This window comes from Chlorocebus sabaeus, chromosome 23, assembly GCF_047675955.1.
Source record: "Chlorocebus sabaeus isolate Y175 chromosome 23, mChlSab1.0.hap1, whole genome shotgun sequence".
NCBI lineage: Eukaryota > Metazoa > Chordata > Mammalia > Primates > Cercopithecidae > Chlorocebus > Chlorocebus sabaeus.
Window position 1 is genome coordinate 14,285,262 of NC_132926.1, and position 15,136 is coordinate 14,300,397.

The 15,136-nt window shown below is 43.1% G+C and overlaps 1 protein-coding gene across 11 annotated transcripts in view; it reads right to left on the reverse strand.

The window, feature by feature from the left end:
• The window catches only part of TENM2 (teneurin transmembrane protein 2), a 702,758-nt gene that overhangs the window by 124,484 nt on the left and 563,138 nt on the right, over window positions 1-15,136 (reverse strand). For 7 of the 11 annotated variants that reach the window (XM_038009393.2, XM_073010537.1, XM_008015241.3 and 4 more), the window contains 2 exons: window positions 11,256-11,456; window positions 9,332-9,544 (listed from right to left, as the gene is read on the reverse strand). In XM_038009393.2, the coding sequence (XP_037865321.2) occupies window positions 9,332-9,544; window positions 11,256-11,456 (414 nt within the window). The remainder of the gene's footprint in view (window positions 1-9,331; window positions 9,545-11,255; window positions 11,457-15,136) is intronic. The other 4 variants (XM_038009398.2, XM_073010534.1, XM_073010533.1 and 1 more) reach the window with 2 other exon arrangements.

Consider the following 15,136-nt stretch of genomic DNA (forward strand, 5'->3'; position numbering starts at 1 on the left):
GGTGCTGCTGGCACGGGAGACCACATCCTTGGCATGGACCCTGGCAGCAGGGGCAGTGCTGTAGGAGTCCCTGTAAGTGTATTTCTCAGGCAGCAGGTTTCAATGAAGGGATCAGGCTTGTAAAATCGGATTGGGTTTAATATGAGCATGTGAGACACGCTTTGAAACTTCTAGAGGCCCTTGGGGTAAAAGTGCGGAGTGAGCTTTGCAGTTGGGATGAGCCATGAAATTGGTGAGGTGATGTCAACGACTCCTTATTTGTGGGACACGCTTGTAGGGCGTAGGGTGATTTGGGTCCATCTGTCTTGGGATAGCATCGTGAAGGGCTGGAGTGTGTCTCTGTTCTATCTTGAAAACTTCTCGTGTCACCTACCAGTTTCATTTTGACTCTTACCCCAGCTCAGTCGGAATATACAAACATCTTTGTTTGGAAAACGGATATTTGATCTTCTCAACTGACATTTGTTGGTCAAGGGGAGTCAACCACATCATCAGTGATCTGAGAACAGAAAGTAATGCCTCCACAGACTATGGAATGAGGTTATTTGTAGAGAATCCCTTGGTAACAGCAATGGGAAAAGACCAGACTCATTCTTTAAGGACCTTAATAACAAAACCCCTGCCCAAAAACCAAAAACCAAAACAACACTGGCTGGTAGCTATTCAGATGTTTTCAGATGCAACTTTGTAGATGTTTCATCCTGTCACTGGGGACCAAACAGACCTCTCCCTTACTGATTACAATGAAAATATGTTTTTAAAAATAAACACTTTACTTAAAACTAGGGATTTTTTTTAATTAGAGGGAAGATTAACTAAATGCATTTTCTCTTATAATTTAATCCATTCTAATTATCCTGAGACTGTTTATGATGAAATACTTAAATTTTGTGTAGCTGCTATTTTGTGTGGGTTCTTTATTACTCATTAATGGAAAAGTTCAATAATAGCCAATGATGTGGTTACCTTTTGTGGGTCTGATTATAACAATGCATATAAGTGCATGGTGAAAAGGATAAAGAATCAAGCAATAAACCCCATTTTTGACTGGCAGGTTTTCAAGATGATGGCATTCTATTTTCCAAAGGCAATAATGGCAAGCTTTTAAAGAAGAGCTCGTGAAATAGAATGCTATAAAAAAAGAGGGTTGGTAAAGATTGAACCCAATTAGGCAGGAAACTTGGGAGGAAAAGCAAAGTCTGCTGCTTACATGAACATCTGGGATATCCTGTATGGCTCCAGATAACCCAGGAGATGAACCAAAAAATTGCAATGAATCCCCAGATGTTACACTTGGGTCATGCTCCAAAGGAGCCAAGAAATTGCAGCGTGGGAGGAATGAGGGTAATTGTGAAGTTTATCGGGCTGAATGGGGACAGAATCAATGAGGGTCTTGATTTTCCAGAAGGCATGTGTGGTACTTGATTGAGTCAAATTTGGGTGTCCTGAATTATTTCTTGATGTTCAGAGCCCGTGCAAATATAATCTTGGAATACAGAGTCATGAGGAATGAAAAGAAGTAAGAAAAGGACAGACAGGATGCTGTGTTCTAAGACACTGGCTAGGCAGCATCCTCAAACTTGAGAAATGCCAGCTTCCTTCTTCTGTGTACGATCAATCAGGTCATCTGGTAAAATAAGCAGGTTCCATTCCGGGTAAGAGAGGCAGTTTATGTCTGTCTGTAAGAACCAGAAGCCAGCAGGGTGCTGAACAACCTTTGTTTGGAAAATGGATAGTGGGTGGGTGTGATTTTGACCTGCTACTAACTTCTTGATGGATTGGAAGCAAATTTGTGAAAGGGAGGTTGGAAGTGGAAGAAATATCTAATGAGAATTGTTTTTTTTTTTTTTTTTTTTGAGATAGAGTTTTACTGTTGTTGCTCAGGCTGGAGTGCAACGGCGTGATCTCGGCTCACTGCAACCTCCGCCTCCCGGGTTCAAGTGATTCTCCTGCCTCAGCTTCCCGAGTAGCTGGGATTACAGGTGCTTGCCACCACACCCAGCTAATTTTTTTGTATTTTTAGTAGAGATGGGGTTTCACTATGTTGGCCAGGCTGGTCTGGAACTCCTGACCTCAGGTGATCCACCCACCTCGGTCTCCCAAAGTGCTGTTTTTTTTTTTGAGATGGAGTCTTGCTCCGTCACTCAGGCTAGAGTGTGTAGTGGCATGATCTCAGCTCACTGCAACCTCCATCTCCTGGGTTCAAGGGATTCTCATGTCTCAGCCTCCTGAGTAGCTGGGATTATAGGTGTGTGCCACCATACCTGGCTAATTTTTGTATATTTAGTAGAGGCAGGGTTTCACCATGTTGGCCAGGCTGGTCTCAAACTTCTGACCTCTAGTGATCTGCCTGCCCCCACCTCCCAAAGTGCTGGGATTACAGGCATGAACCACCAACCTTGCCACAAAATACTGTGTTCTTAAAAACTTCGTTATCATGCTTGCATTTCTCTGGATCCAAGTGAAGCAGACATGGATGGATGAGCCATGTCTTCTTTTTATTAAAAAATATAAATGGACAAAGTGGGGCCTGATGATTCAACTTATGCAAGGAAGTTTTTCAATGTACAAAAGATTCCTTAGGTAAATCAGACATAAATTGGAGCTGAGGTGAGCAGACAAACAAACAAACAACAAAAGCTCCATTCACTACCCTCAATAATTCAACAATGCCTCATCAGCTGGGCAGCACTCTGCTGTATCTATCCCTTGAATGTAAAGTCTTTAGTGCATATTATGGGAGCCTACACTGAAAACCTGCCTTACAGAAGAGAGAAAGGCTTGATTGCGTTAGAATAGCCCATTCATATGCTTCTGCATCAAAAGTAATGAAATCCTAGAAATGGACAGGTCCTTAGAGATCAGCTCATTCAAGTGTGTTCTAAATTCAGTCAATCACATGCTGCATTTGTGACATTTGCAATATCTGTACTATTTACTTAATATTTTTCTTTAAATTTACTCAGGCCTAATATCACTACCTACTTTTGCCCCCTCCCTAAGCAATAATAGCTGTGTAATCATGAGTTTGATGTGCTAGTTATATTTTTTCCTAATACTGTATTTATTTTTAAAAGCCCTACATGACTATTCAATCAGGTGTATTTGCACACCAATGAAAAGCATCTCAAGTTTGTGTATCATGCCCTGGAAGGCAATGATGTGATCCAACCCTTTCATCTGTGATATAAAGAAATTGAGGTCAGGAAGACTTGGTGACTTGCTCTAGGACGTACCAAATGTATATGGTAAAGTCAAAGCTAGAACACAGATGTCCTACTTCATCGGCCAGTCTGTTGTTCATGATACCATAATGAATTGGCTGCCAAGTGATGAGAAAAATGTCCATCACAAATATCTAAGGGAGCTCAGCTCTCCAGGAACCACTTTGTTTTCCCTTCTCTTTTGATGGAAAGTCTTTAGTGCATATTGTGAAAGCCCAGAGCCATAGACTTGGAAGGCACATGGATTCTCTATAAAAGCTCAAGTGCAGAACACTCACGATACGTTACGGCAATGCATCCCATGTTTTTCAACAGCTATTATTACATGTTCCCCTTTCTTTGAGCCTGGAATTTTCCTTGTGTTAACTCTCCTCCATGAGTTTATGTTTCAAGAGTTCCAAACCGTTCAGTTCTTTGTTCTGGTGAAGTCAGGAAGGAATACCTTATATCAAGCTATTGACTCGGCAAGCTTGGCCCCATCACCGTGAACCACAAGCTAGTCCATCAAACCAGTTCCCCTGAAACACTAAGGGAACAGCGCAGAGGACGACACAAATCACTGTCTCCCCACAGAGCTAAAACACCAAGAATTCTTCTCTTTTCTTTTTTGATGGGAGCTCATAACATGAGGAGATATTACTAAATCACATAAAAATACAAAAAAAATGCTTCCATTTAAACTACAGAATGATAGTCATAAAGTTAGAATGTAATTTGTGTCTATCTTGTCTATTTTCCAACTGACGCTGAAAGCCCTTCAATGTCTAGGACAAGGAAGCAAACGCTTCCAGTGATGAGACTCTCGCTGCTGGTAAAGCAGTTATTTTCTTTCCGTTTATTTTTTTGCAGTGGTGTGAAAACATGTTTCTATAAGTCTGCCTCCCAGTCCTTGTTCCGGGCTTGGATAGGAAACCTCTGGCAGACTGACCCAGACTCAAAAAGAACTTCTAGGCAGGTGGTGACTCCTGATCTGCACTAAGGAAGCTCACATTTTGGCCACATTATAGGGGGGTGGTGGGAGAGAATCAGCAATGGAACAGCTTTTGCATTCTGTTAAAAGTTTATCCATCATCTTTATCAGTGAAAGGCCACCACTTTAGGTTTTCACTTAAAATACAAGAAGGAACTCCAAGGATAGTTCTAATAAGAGCCCCTGAAGGAATAGGTTAATTAACCAATCAGAGAATTAGTTGCTTCCACGGGCCTGGTGGTAAGGATGGTTCCACAGTGGCTAATTCCATCTCAACTTGATCTCATTGTAGAGTCATGAAAGCTCAAGTGTTCAAGGACAATAGCCACTAGGAAAAATAAACAACAACAACAAACTTTTCATAACTTAGAATGAGACTGGAATGAGATTCACAAGTAGCTGTCCTCAGTCTGAAGTTGGTTAATTCTGACAGTCACTTTCTTCCCAGCCTGTTCCCTATTGTTCTGAAGCACTCTCCCTCTCGGACTGTGACCCTGTCTACTTCTGATGACAATCACTTAATCAGCACATCGGATCATTGCACGGCTGGTTTTACCTTGGGTAAAGATTCATTTTCCTTATTAACATCACAAGCACCGATTTCTTTCCCCAACCAATTAAAGAGGAAAAATAGAAGGGCCCAGTGCGATACAGGGAAAAGAAAACTGTTCTGACTTGTGGCACCTGGGCAGGTCACTCAGCCTCACAAGGTCCTAGGAATCAAGCCCTTATGATTCTGAGATGAAATCGGAGGTTAGGACCACATAGATAAAATACACAAGTTGAAATAACCATTGCAGCCTTTACTCACTACCCAGATATCAAACAGTTCACTCAGGGTCAGGAAGTGCCCAGTGTGGGCAGATTTAGTCTGCGGGTCAGTTTGTATTATTCAGAGCAGATGTCTGGGTAGCCCATGTTCAGGAGATAATTGCAAGAGTCCACAGTTAGCATGTAGCATCCCTCCTTGATTCCCCAGCAATGCAAATGTTGGCTGCTTCTTGCATTTTGCCCAATTGTTCTGCTCATTAACACAAGCTAACATCTACTTTACCTCTTCATGAAAGGCTGATCTACATTTACTATATATAGTTCTTAGTGATTTTGACCTATTATTATACAAATTCTATGGTTCCTCCATGCTCTGGTGTTATAGCCTTTGCATGGCCTTTTGATGTTAGTTCCCAGTATTTTTTTTAGACAGGATCTCGCTCTGTCACTCAGGCTGGAGTGCCGTGGCGTGATCTTGGCTCGCTGCAATCTCTGGGCTCCCTTGAGCCTCCCTGGGCTCAAGCAATTCTCCCACACTGGCCTCCCAAGTAGGTGGGACTATAGGCATGTACCACCAAGCCCAGCTAATTTTTGTAGCGATAGGGTTTCACTATGTTGGCCAGGCTGGTCTCAAACTCCTGATATCAAGTGATAAGTCTACCTCAACCTCCTAAAGTGCTGGGATTACAGGCATGAGCCACTGCACCTGTCCTAGTTCCCAGTATTAATAGGGGGTGATGGTGGTGGTGGTGGCAGAGACAGGAACAACAACCCATTTTAAAATTATGCTTAAAGAATAAACCTCTTCTAACCACACAATATGCTGTCTGATCTAGTCATAAGAGTAAACCGCATACTATACAAAAAATGTTAATATATTCCAAAGATACACATGAATTGTGGCTGATATGTATTCAAAGTATATTTTTTATCTACACAATTCTGTCGATTTTAGCCATGCCATATATTTAACTTTTAAGGAAAAGGTTATATAACAATCATTGCTTGGTAGAATCCAGCCTGCCAATAAGTTAGTTCTAATAGTTAACATTGAAGTGTTATACCTTATATTTAAATCTTTAGCAATCTCTACTAAATTGCCAAATATAAATAATTTGGTTGCAAATTTCAGAAAGGCATTAACCAAACATGGATTGATCCTGGGGCTTCCACCTGACTATGTTTTAGAAGTCTGTCCTTGTGTCCTCATCTTTTCTCCCTGTCTCTCTTTTTGACTCTTTTAGTACAGTAAATGTAATCCACAAGGACTGATGTGAACTGTTCACTTGACTATTTGCAATGACCCCAAGAAAACTACCTCACTATGACCTTTTGAAAACAGGCCACAGACAACCCAAGTGTCCAACACTAACTCCCACAATTCTGCCTTACGAGATATTTCCCTAGGCATTGTTTGCTGACTTGGTATCATTTCACTTTTATGTATTTTCTATTTTCAAAATATAGCATTTGAGGCTGCGCTTGCAAAGGACCAAAGAGCCCCCATTTCCTCTCTGTCAGTATCCCCAAGGAGGAGAACTGATGCTGGGCTTGTAAATTGTGGCATTTACTTTAAATGAAATGACAGGAGTGTCTGCTCAAACTAGAAGACTAAAACTCCACACAACAGCTCTGGGGGCCAGAGATAGAAAAGCAAAAGTTGCAATTATGCATGCATGAACATCTCTCTGGTTTTTGAATGGCAAATCTCACTGATCAAGGTATGCTTGGCTTTTTTTTTGAGAAAACCACAGTGAACATAACTATGAGGAGATGGCACATGTCCTACTAATAAAGCCACAGAGCCCTAATTTCTCACAATAAACGGCTTTGGTAGTAAAGATCTTTATGACATACAGAGCACAAACTCTAAAGCCACAGGAGATCATCATTCTGAACAAGAGATTGTACTGGACCAGCATTCTCTTCATTTTGGGAGCTTTACCTGGCATATCAATTTACACTTTCTGTACGCCTCTCCAGAACACCTGTATGTCATCTCACAAAGACGGGAAACCTGTACCAAACACTTCAAGTAGCAGAAACACCTTTTTTTTTCCAATTTACCTCACCCAAAGGGCTAGCTTGACCGAAACATCTATGTTCTCTTATTGGCCAATATCCTTGCTGTTCTCTACTGAGACCAAAGTTGTCATCTTCCCATCTCTTTTTCAAGGGCTCCGGAAGCATTTTAGTACATCTATTGTTTTCTCTCCACTCCCACTCTGTGATATCTGGAGTAGAACCCTCAGATCCTTCAAGCTGTAATTGGTGTCCTTTTCTTAATGGGGGTGTGGACCTGCCTTGCTTTTCTCCCCTCTATCCATCAAGATTTGTGCAATTCAGGAGTCAGATTTTTTTTTTTTCTTTTCCCCGTAACTGGCCACACAAGCAGCTTTGTGGGCCATGCAGTCTCCTAATTACTCAGTGCTGACAGGTGGCACGGAAGCTGACGAGGCATCAATGAACGGGTGTGGGTGTCCTGTAATAACACTTTGTTTATGGTCACTGAAATGTGAATTTCATATCATTGTCACGTGCCAGGAAATAGTTTTCTTTGGATTTGTTTTCAACCCTTAGAAAATGTAAAAACTACTCTTAGCTGGCAAGCCACAGAAAAACAGGCAGCAGGCCAGATTTGGCCCTCTGGCCGTAGTTTGGCGACTCCTGCTCGAATCCATCTGGACTGCCCTCTTGTGAGCTATTTCCAAAGTAAAGACAGATTGTAGGTAGGAGAGAGCCAGCAGGCATCATTGTGGAAACACTAACCCTGCCCCTCTGTCCCCTAGATGTGGGAAGGGGCAGCAAAGGGGAGGTGAGGTTGGATTGTATGAATTAAAAGGAAGTAGGATTATCTACCTCAATGCTGATGATTGGCAAGAGCTTTTGAGGGGAGGATTTGGGGCAAAGGAGATATGGGGAGGGGAATGTTTATTTAAATAACACCAGGCATGCAATAGTACAGCAAAAGGAACGCCCCTGATGAATGGATGCTATTGTAAGAACTGTCTCAGTACTGGGCTGTGCACAGCCCTCCCTTGAAAGTCTTCTGAATTATTCCTCAGACTCTGCAGGGAACTGAGGATAAAAGCGGCTGCAGGGGAGCAAGACCTGGAGCGTCATCGAGAGATTGCAAAAACAATTCACTGCCAACAGACTGTCCCAGCAGGGTCCCAGTGCTACGGCTGTGGCCCTGATTGGCATGCTGCCCCTCGGATGCCCAATCAGATGGAACTGGAAGAAATCGAATACAGAGTCAGTCCACTTTATCTCTGTATAACCACTCAAATGAACAGCATGGGAAACTGAGTCTGATCTCATGAATCAGCCCTGCACAAGCTCTTAGCCCTGTCTCTCACTCCAGGTGGCCCATCTGTGACTGGGGTTGTTAGGCTGGGACAGAGGGGAGGGTCTCAAACTTGATGGCTGGGATCAGAGGTAACTTCAAGGGACCAAACTGTAGTTTGGCTGGAAAAGTCTTTGAGAATTTCCATGCAGGCAAGTAGATTAGCCAGCTTGCTATAAAAATGTATCCTAGGCTTAATACAATTAAACAACAAAAGTAAAAACTGGAGGTAAAATGATGCTCAAGTTGACAACTTTGTCATCCCAACTGTCTGAGAGATGTGGAAAGCCAAAGACCATTGGCTCCCAGCTCCTCTACGAAAGGGATGATTAGGTACATTTAATCCAGTATAGTCCTACCCTAAACCACAATTGTCCCAAAAAAGACAGAAAAATAAAAATGAATAATCTCCAAAACTATTTCTTCTTAACAAAGAAAATGACCTTTAAAATATTCTTGGTCAAGAAGCTTTTGTAGAGAGGTGGCTCAGCGAGAATAAAATGGGACCAGAAGAGGAGATATTTAATGATGGTGGTGGTGATGGGGAATCTCAGGACCTTATGGTGGTACCCGCTACGGAGGGAACCCTGGAGTCCTGCCTGTCTCTAACCTGGCCTAAAATTAGTGAGTTCACCTTGTTGCCAGCAAGCAGGGATCCAGTGATCCAGCCAGCTGAGAGAGGATTTAAAAAGGGGAGAGCTGCAGACCACAGTGATTCGGGGTGCTTGCAACCCCCAGACAACAATTTCCCATGCGTGTGCATTTCTCCCTCCCCGAGATTGGAAGTTTGGAGGGGTTTTCTTATCTGCTGTGGTCCCTTTCCTTTCAACTCGGAATCCTGGAAAGAAGGAAAAGCCCTTCCCAATTAGGGACCTCATTTTTCTCCTTCCCTATCCCCTGGGAGATTTAGAGAGGCAGCAGGAAACATGGGAGAGCACTTGTGTCCCTGAAGGAACAGCCAGTTGCCATGCGCGACCGTCACTATAGATCTACGATTTATGAAAATAAAGCAATATGTGCCTGTTTCGGTGCCTGCCGTTTGCCTACCAATGGTGCAGTGTTCACCATTCCAGCCCTCTCGGCATTCACATTTGCCATCTTTACAGGTCCCGTGCTCAATGCAGCGGGGGTGGCACACGCGCTGGTCACACGCTGCGCCTGTCCAGCCCTCTTCACAGCGGCAGGCTCCCCCGATGCAGACGCCGTGAGTGCCACAGTCTACTGAGCACACTTCTGGAAGAAAAACAATGATTACAGCTCAACACCACAGCTGGTGAAACCTTCCATGGAGTCCAGACCACGCACATGGCCCGGACCCCTGGAGCAGGCCCTGAGGCCCAGCGCTCTGTCATCTTTGGAGGCTTGTCTCTCCTTGGCTGGGTATCAGTTCATTGTTACATCTTTTTTTCTAGAGAAGTGGTTCTTAAAGTGTGGCCCCTGGAACCAGCTGCATCAGTATCACCTGGGAACTCGTTAGAAATGTAGATTCTTGTGCCCCAGTTGGACCAAGTGAATTAGAAGATCTGGGAATGAGACTCAGAGATTTTGTTGGAACAAGTCCCCCAGGTGGTTTTGATGCTCACTAGAATGTGAGAACGAGTCTTCTAGAGATTGAGACTGTTTTAATCAGTTTGGCAAAGCTAACTGGGAAGTACCCACCTGAAAAGATCCATGTATGGATCCTGACTCTCTAGCCAGCTAGGATTCCTCCCCCACTGACAGCCTGAACTGACCAAGTCCAAGAGGTCAGTTGCGGACCCCGCTGCTCCATTCCCATGATGACTGCAGATACCCCCCTTACCCAGATCGGTACCTTGGCGGCGATAATGACCGCTGTAATTATGCTGCATTTACACAGCTTCGTTCTCAAAGGAGCTCAAAGTCTTTTGTGCTTGGGGAGGAGACAGACAGACAGATATGCACTCTCTGGTATTCCAGACCTCTCACGCGAGGACAAGCACATGCCAGACATTCACCCTTTCATCAGTCTACTGAGGGAGGCGTGGCTTGGCATGCCAGGGGAAGGAACACCAGGCCGGGGAGTGGGGCCGGTGACTCACTCAAAGTCACGCAGCATATCTGCAGCATAACTGGGTTTTGGGTCTAGGACCCCACCTCCTCCTATCCTCTGCACAGCCTTGCCAGGACCACCAGCATCAGAGTTGAAGCCAGAGTCGAGTGGGCTGAGAAGACATCCCAAAATAGCCCATTTTAACTGACTCTTCTCCTTTTTTTTTTTTTCTTTTTGGAATGAAATATTCATTTCTTTCCCATTGTCGGCAAAGCTTCACATCTATTCTCTTCCTGATTGCCATGGCAATCTGACAGCTGTCTCACTACCCAGAGGAAGGGGGTGGAATGATCGCTTGCTTGGATGGGGACTTGTCAGTGTGAGCAGAACCTTTCTCAGGAAGGTTGGGACTGGCTTGAACTGTTGAACTGTTCCATTTTTAAGGTCACTCTGGAGGGAAGACACACACTCTAAATTTTAGGAAAATGAAGTGTACAGCGCGACTTCATTATTTTCCTGTCACTGGAGTATTACAGAGCTTTAGAACATGTTCACGCAGCACCCCGAGGGAGCCTCTTTTCTGTTTTATGGGACGTTCCATTTAGTTTGTCTGGGGCTGAATTGTTCTGTTTTGTTTTCTGGTACCTTTAGGGAACGTACATAAGAAAACCTATAATGCAAATGGAAGCATCCCTCCTGGGCCCCACATCCATTTGCGGTGATGGAACCAACCCAGTGCTTTTTGTTTGTTTGTTTCTCAAAGATCACAGACTCCACGACTGAGGAGAAGAGAATGAGAAAGACACATTGTGATTCATCAAAGTCCCCTTATCCCAAGCTAAGTGTTAAGAGTAGATTCCCATCCATCTGAGAATGGAATGGAACACAGGGCAGGAGTGTTGGAGAGAGGAAGGAGAAAACCTTGTGGCTTACCAACAGAGCAGTCGGGACCCATCCAGTTGGGATCGCAGCTGCAGAGGCCCGTGTCAGGCAGGTACGTGCCGTGCCCGCTGCACTGGTCTGGGCACTGGACCCTTGCCAGCTCACAGTTCAGACCACCCCAGCCAGGGCTGCACAGGCATTCTCCATTCACACAGACCCCGTGGCTGGAGCAGGTGGGATCCAAGCAATCAACTGAAAAAAACAGAAACAAAAACAGAAGAATAAAAGCATTGATCACCCGTGGAGGATAGGCCATGAGACATTCGCTTGCTGCTGAATGGACCAGTGGCTCACCAATTCCCATCCACTTGCTAGCAAGTAGAGCAGCCCAAGAAATACTTATGTGGTCTCCTGAAGAACACCCATAAAAAGTAAAAGGCTTCTTATTTGTCAAAACACCGAATCTCAAACTTGAAGAAGATGCAAGAGAAACAAAAAGGGGATTTCTCAAGCAGAATTAGGAGAAATCAGATATAGAAGTATGCCGTTCCACCTTTAGCATCTTGTGCTTATAAAGATTAGGACCTCGACTGAATCGTATCAGAGCAGCTGCAATAGGAATGTGAATACCTGCCATGTTTCTACATGCGTTGCCAAACTGCATTGCCCCTCACTATAAGAGAGAAAAGTAGAGAGGCTCATTGTAACTTTACTAATACTTGACTTCAAAAGGTAACAAAAGATGAAAAGGAAAAACCAATGAAACTTATAAATGAGTCACTTTCCTAATGAGGTTTCACTTAGGCTAAGTCTAAAATTAGTATTCATTCTCTGAGTACACACCCACTGAAGGAGTTAGTAAATGTGCAGGATAGAAGAGGCAAAGTTGGGTGTGAAAATGATTCAAAAGGGATCACCTTCCTATAGGTAATCACCAGGGGACTGGATTCCTATCTCTGGCCGAGGCACTGACCTTCTACCAGTCAATCAGATGAGTTGATGGGCAGAGTCCAGTCATTGTGGTTCTTGCCTGTTTCACTGTCTGATTGTTTGGCTATCTTAATAGAGTGGATATACATCCAGTAGGTAACTTGAATAACCTCACAGTGAGGAGAGGAGTGAGCTGCAAAGGCCAGTTCTTGAGGACAGGACTTTTTGCAAGAGAATGTGATCTCAAACCTGGGACCTCCATTCAATCTAAGGGTTGAATAAATAGGGCCTTTTAGAGGAAACCCAGCTTTCTCATGTATTCCTATGTATTCTCAGGAAATGATGCAATGTCATTTGGAGAAGAGGGTTCTTTGTGTAATATGTGGTTTGAATGAGAAATGATGGTCTAGCAGAGGGCTCAGATGTTGCTTTGTGGATCAGACAAATGTGGATGTATCATCACCTTATTTGATTATGACATATTTCTCCTGTTTTCACGGCTTCCAAATCAGGCTGTTGGCCCAGATTAAAGGATTTCTTCTTCCATCACCTGGGGGTACAGCTAGCTTGGGACCACTTTGAATTCTCTTCTTGAGGTTTTTACCTTCTTGAGGTTTTTATGGACCACACTGACAGTGTTATTAAATCCTTCCTGTGTATGCGTGCCATCTTATGGTTTAAATTCTCAGAAAATTTTGTTTTCTTTCCTTGCACAGTGCCAAGATTGAAATATGCAAGACTTTCGGTCTCTAAATAATTCACTATTACACTAAGATGGTAATTCCTCAGGGTCTCAGCTTTCTGTAGGATCTCCTAAGACATTTTTTATGCTGAGTGTCTTTTTTTCTTTCCCTATGGGGCACAAAATAGTGTTTTTTTGTTATTTTTTTTTTTTTTTTTTTTTTTTTCTGAGATAGGGTCTTACTCTGTCAGCCAGGCTAGAAAGCAGTGGTATGATAATAGCTTATTGTAGCCTTGAACACATGAGCTCAAGTGATCCTCCTGCCTTCGCCTGCCAACTAGCTAGGACCACAGACACACACTGCCATGTCCAACGAAGCTTTTTTTTTTCTCTAGAAATGGGGTCTTGCTATGTTGCCCAGGCTGGTTGTGAACTCCTGAGCTCAAGCAATCCTCCTATCTCAGCCTCCCAGAGTGCTGGGATTACTGGTGTGAGCCACCATGCTCAGCCATTAGTGTATTTTAATAGTGTATTTAAATATGACATTATTTAGATTATCCATGCCACAAACTAACCAGTCCTGAGGGACATCAGACTTGAGAAATTTGGACTTATTAGAAATCACAATATTCCAAGAAGTTTCCAAAGGGCAGCCCTCCCTTGAGGCAAAAATAATAATTTTCAGTGGTAAGAGATATTTCTCACAATCCCATTTGCATATTCTTAGGACGGTATTATTTATGGAAGTCATTTCAAAACCATTTCAGGCATGGGGAAAAAACAGTGGTTAAAAAAAATCAGGGGTACACTCCCCCAGAGGTGAATTTTAGTTGCTTATTATTATTATTAGTTGGAGATATTTATGATGATGTTACATAATCTTGTTACTATCACTTTACAGTTGAATTCATTGTCTCGGGGAATATAACTCCTGATGACATAAGCCCATTTGATACCTTCAGATTTGCTCCATTTAGGGTGGTGGAGCTCATCTGAACGTAAACTTGAGCTGAAAGCATCAAACACATAGGAGACAAAGGGCGGGCCAGGCGTGGTGATTCACGTCTGTAATCCCAGCATTTTGGGAGGCCGAGGTGGGTGGATCATGAGGTCAGGAGATTGAGTCCATCCTGGCTAACATGGTGAAACTCTGTCTCTACTAAAAACACAAAAAATTAGCCAGGCGTGGTGGCCGGTGCCTTTAGTCCCAGCAACTCTGGAGGCTGAGGGGGGAGAACGGCATGAACCCAGGAGGCGGAGCTTGCAGTGAGCCAAGATCATGTTACTGCACCCCAGCCTGGGTGACAGAGTGAGACTCCCTCTCAAAAAAAAAAAGAACAAGAAAAAAAAAAAGACAAAGAGCTGTGCAGGGCCTTTGGTGTCTCATGCCTAGCACAGGTAAGGGAATATACTAGGTGTTCAATACACAGTTGCTGCAAGAATGAAGGACAGACTGTGCTATAAGCACTTGTCATTGATGGGACAACCTTCCTGTGTAGAGAAAGGACTGATGGGAAAGAGAAATGGTGCTAACGATTTCTTGTTTTTGGAAAAAATTCATATTTGGGGATCTGTAAATTACGAACAAATTCATTCAGAATGCATCATGTTTATATTCTTCCAATAAAGGAAATTCTGAAGTTCTAGTTTTTCACTCTGCCCTCATTTCTAATAAGGCAAATATCAAAATATACACAAAAATATCTTGTGGCTTGTTGCTTCAAAAATTGCTCTCAACCTATAGTTAGCCATTTAAAATATTTGGTGAGGTGCCAGCAGCTAGGAGCTTTCCAAAAAAAAATCACAATCTTTTTCTTAGAAGGATGAAATAATAAAAAGTAATACACTAAAAAAAAATGAAAATGGCATTTTTCTTCCAGATAAATTAGCTCTCTCTTCTCTATCCTGAATTATGGTATAAAGGAAGGAGGAAAATCCACAGAGATTTATTAGCACTGGTACTAGAATGCCATAAAAAAAACCATTTATTGTATCTAAAAATATGAGTTAACCCTTTCTCTGGTCAGTGATACCAGTAAATATGCCCTTTGTGCTATATAATTACAGCAGTGGATGGAATAACTAAATTCAAACTTCAAGAGGAGCAGTTTTACTACGAATTTTAAATTTGGTTCCAATTTTCTAAGATGGTCTTGTGGCCACGTCCTTAGAGTCTTTAGCAGGCAGGAGGGACTATGGCATTTTACGAAGCTTTATAAATAGAAACAGTGTTACACTTAAAAGGGGACAGTGGCCTTTACCAGCTAAGTACCATGTGCCTCGAAACACCAGCCCCCTGGCAGCTGAAATCATTAGAACT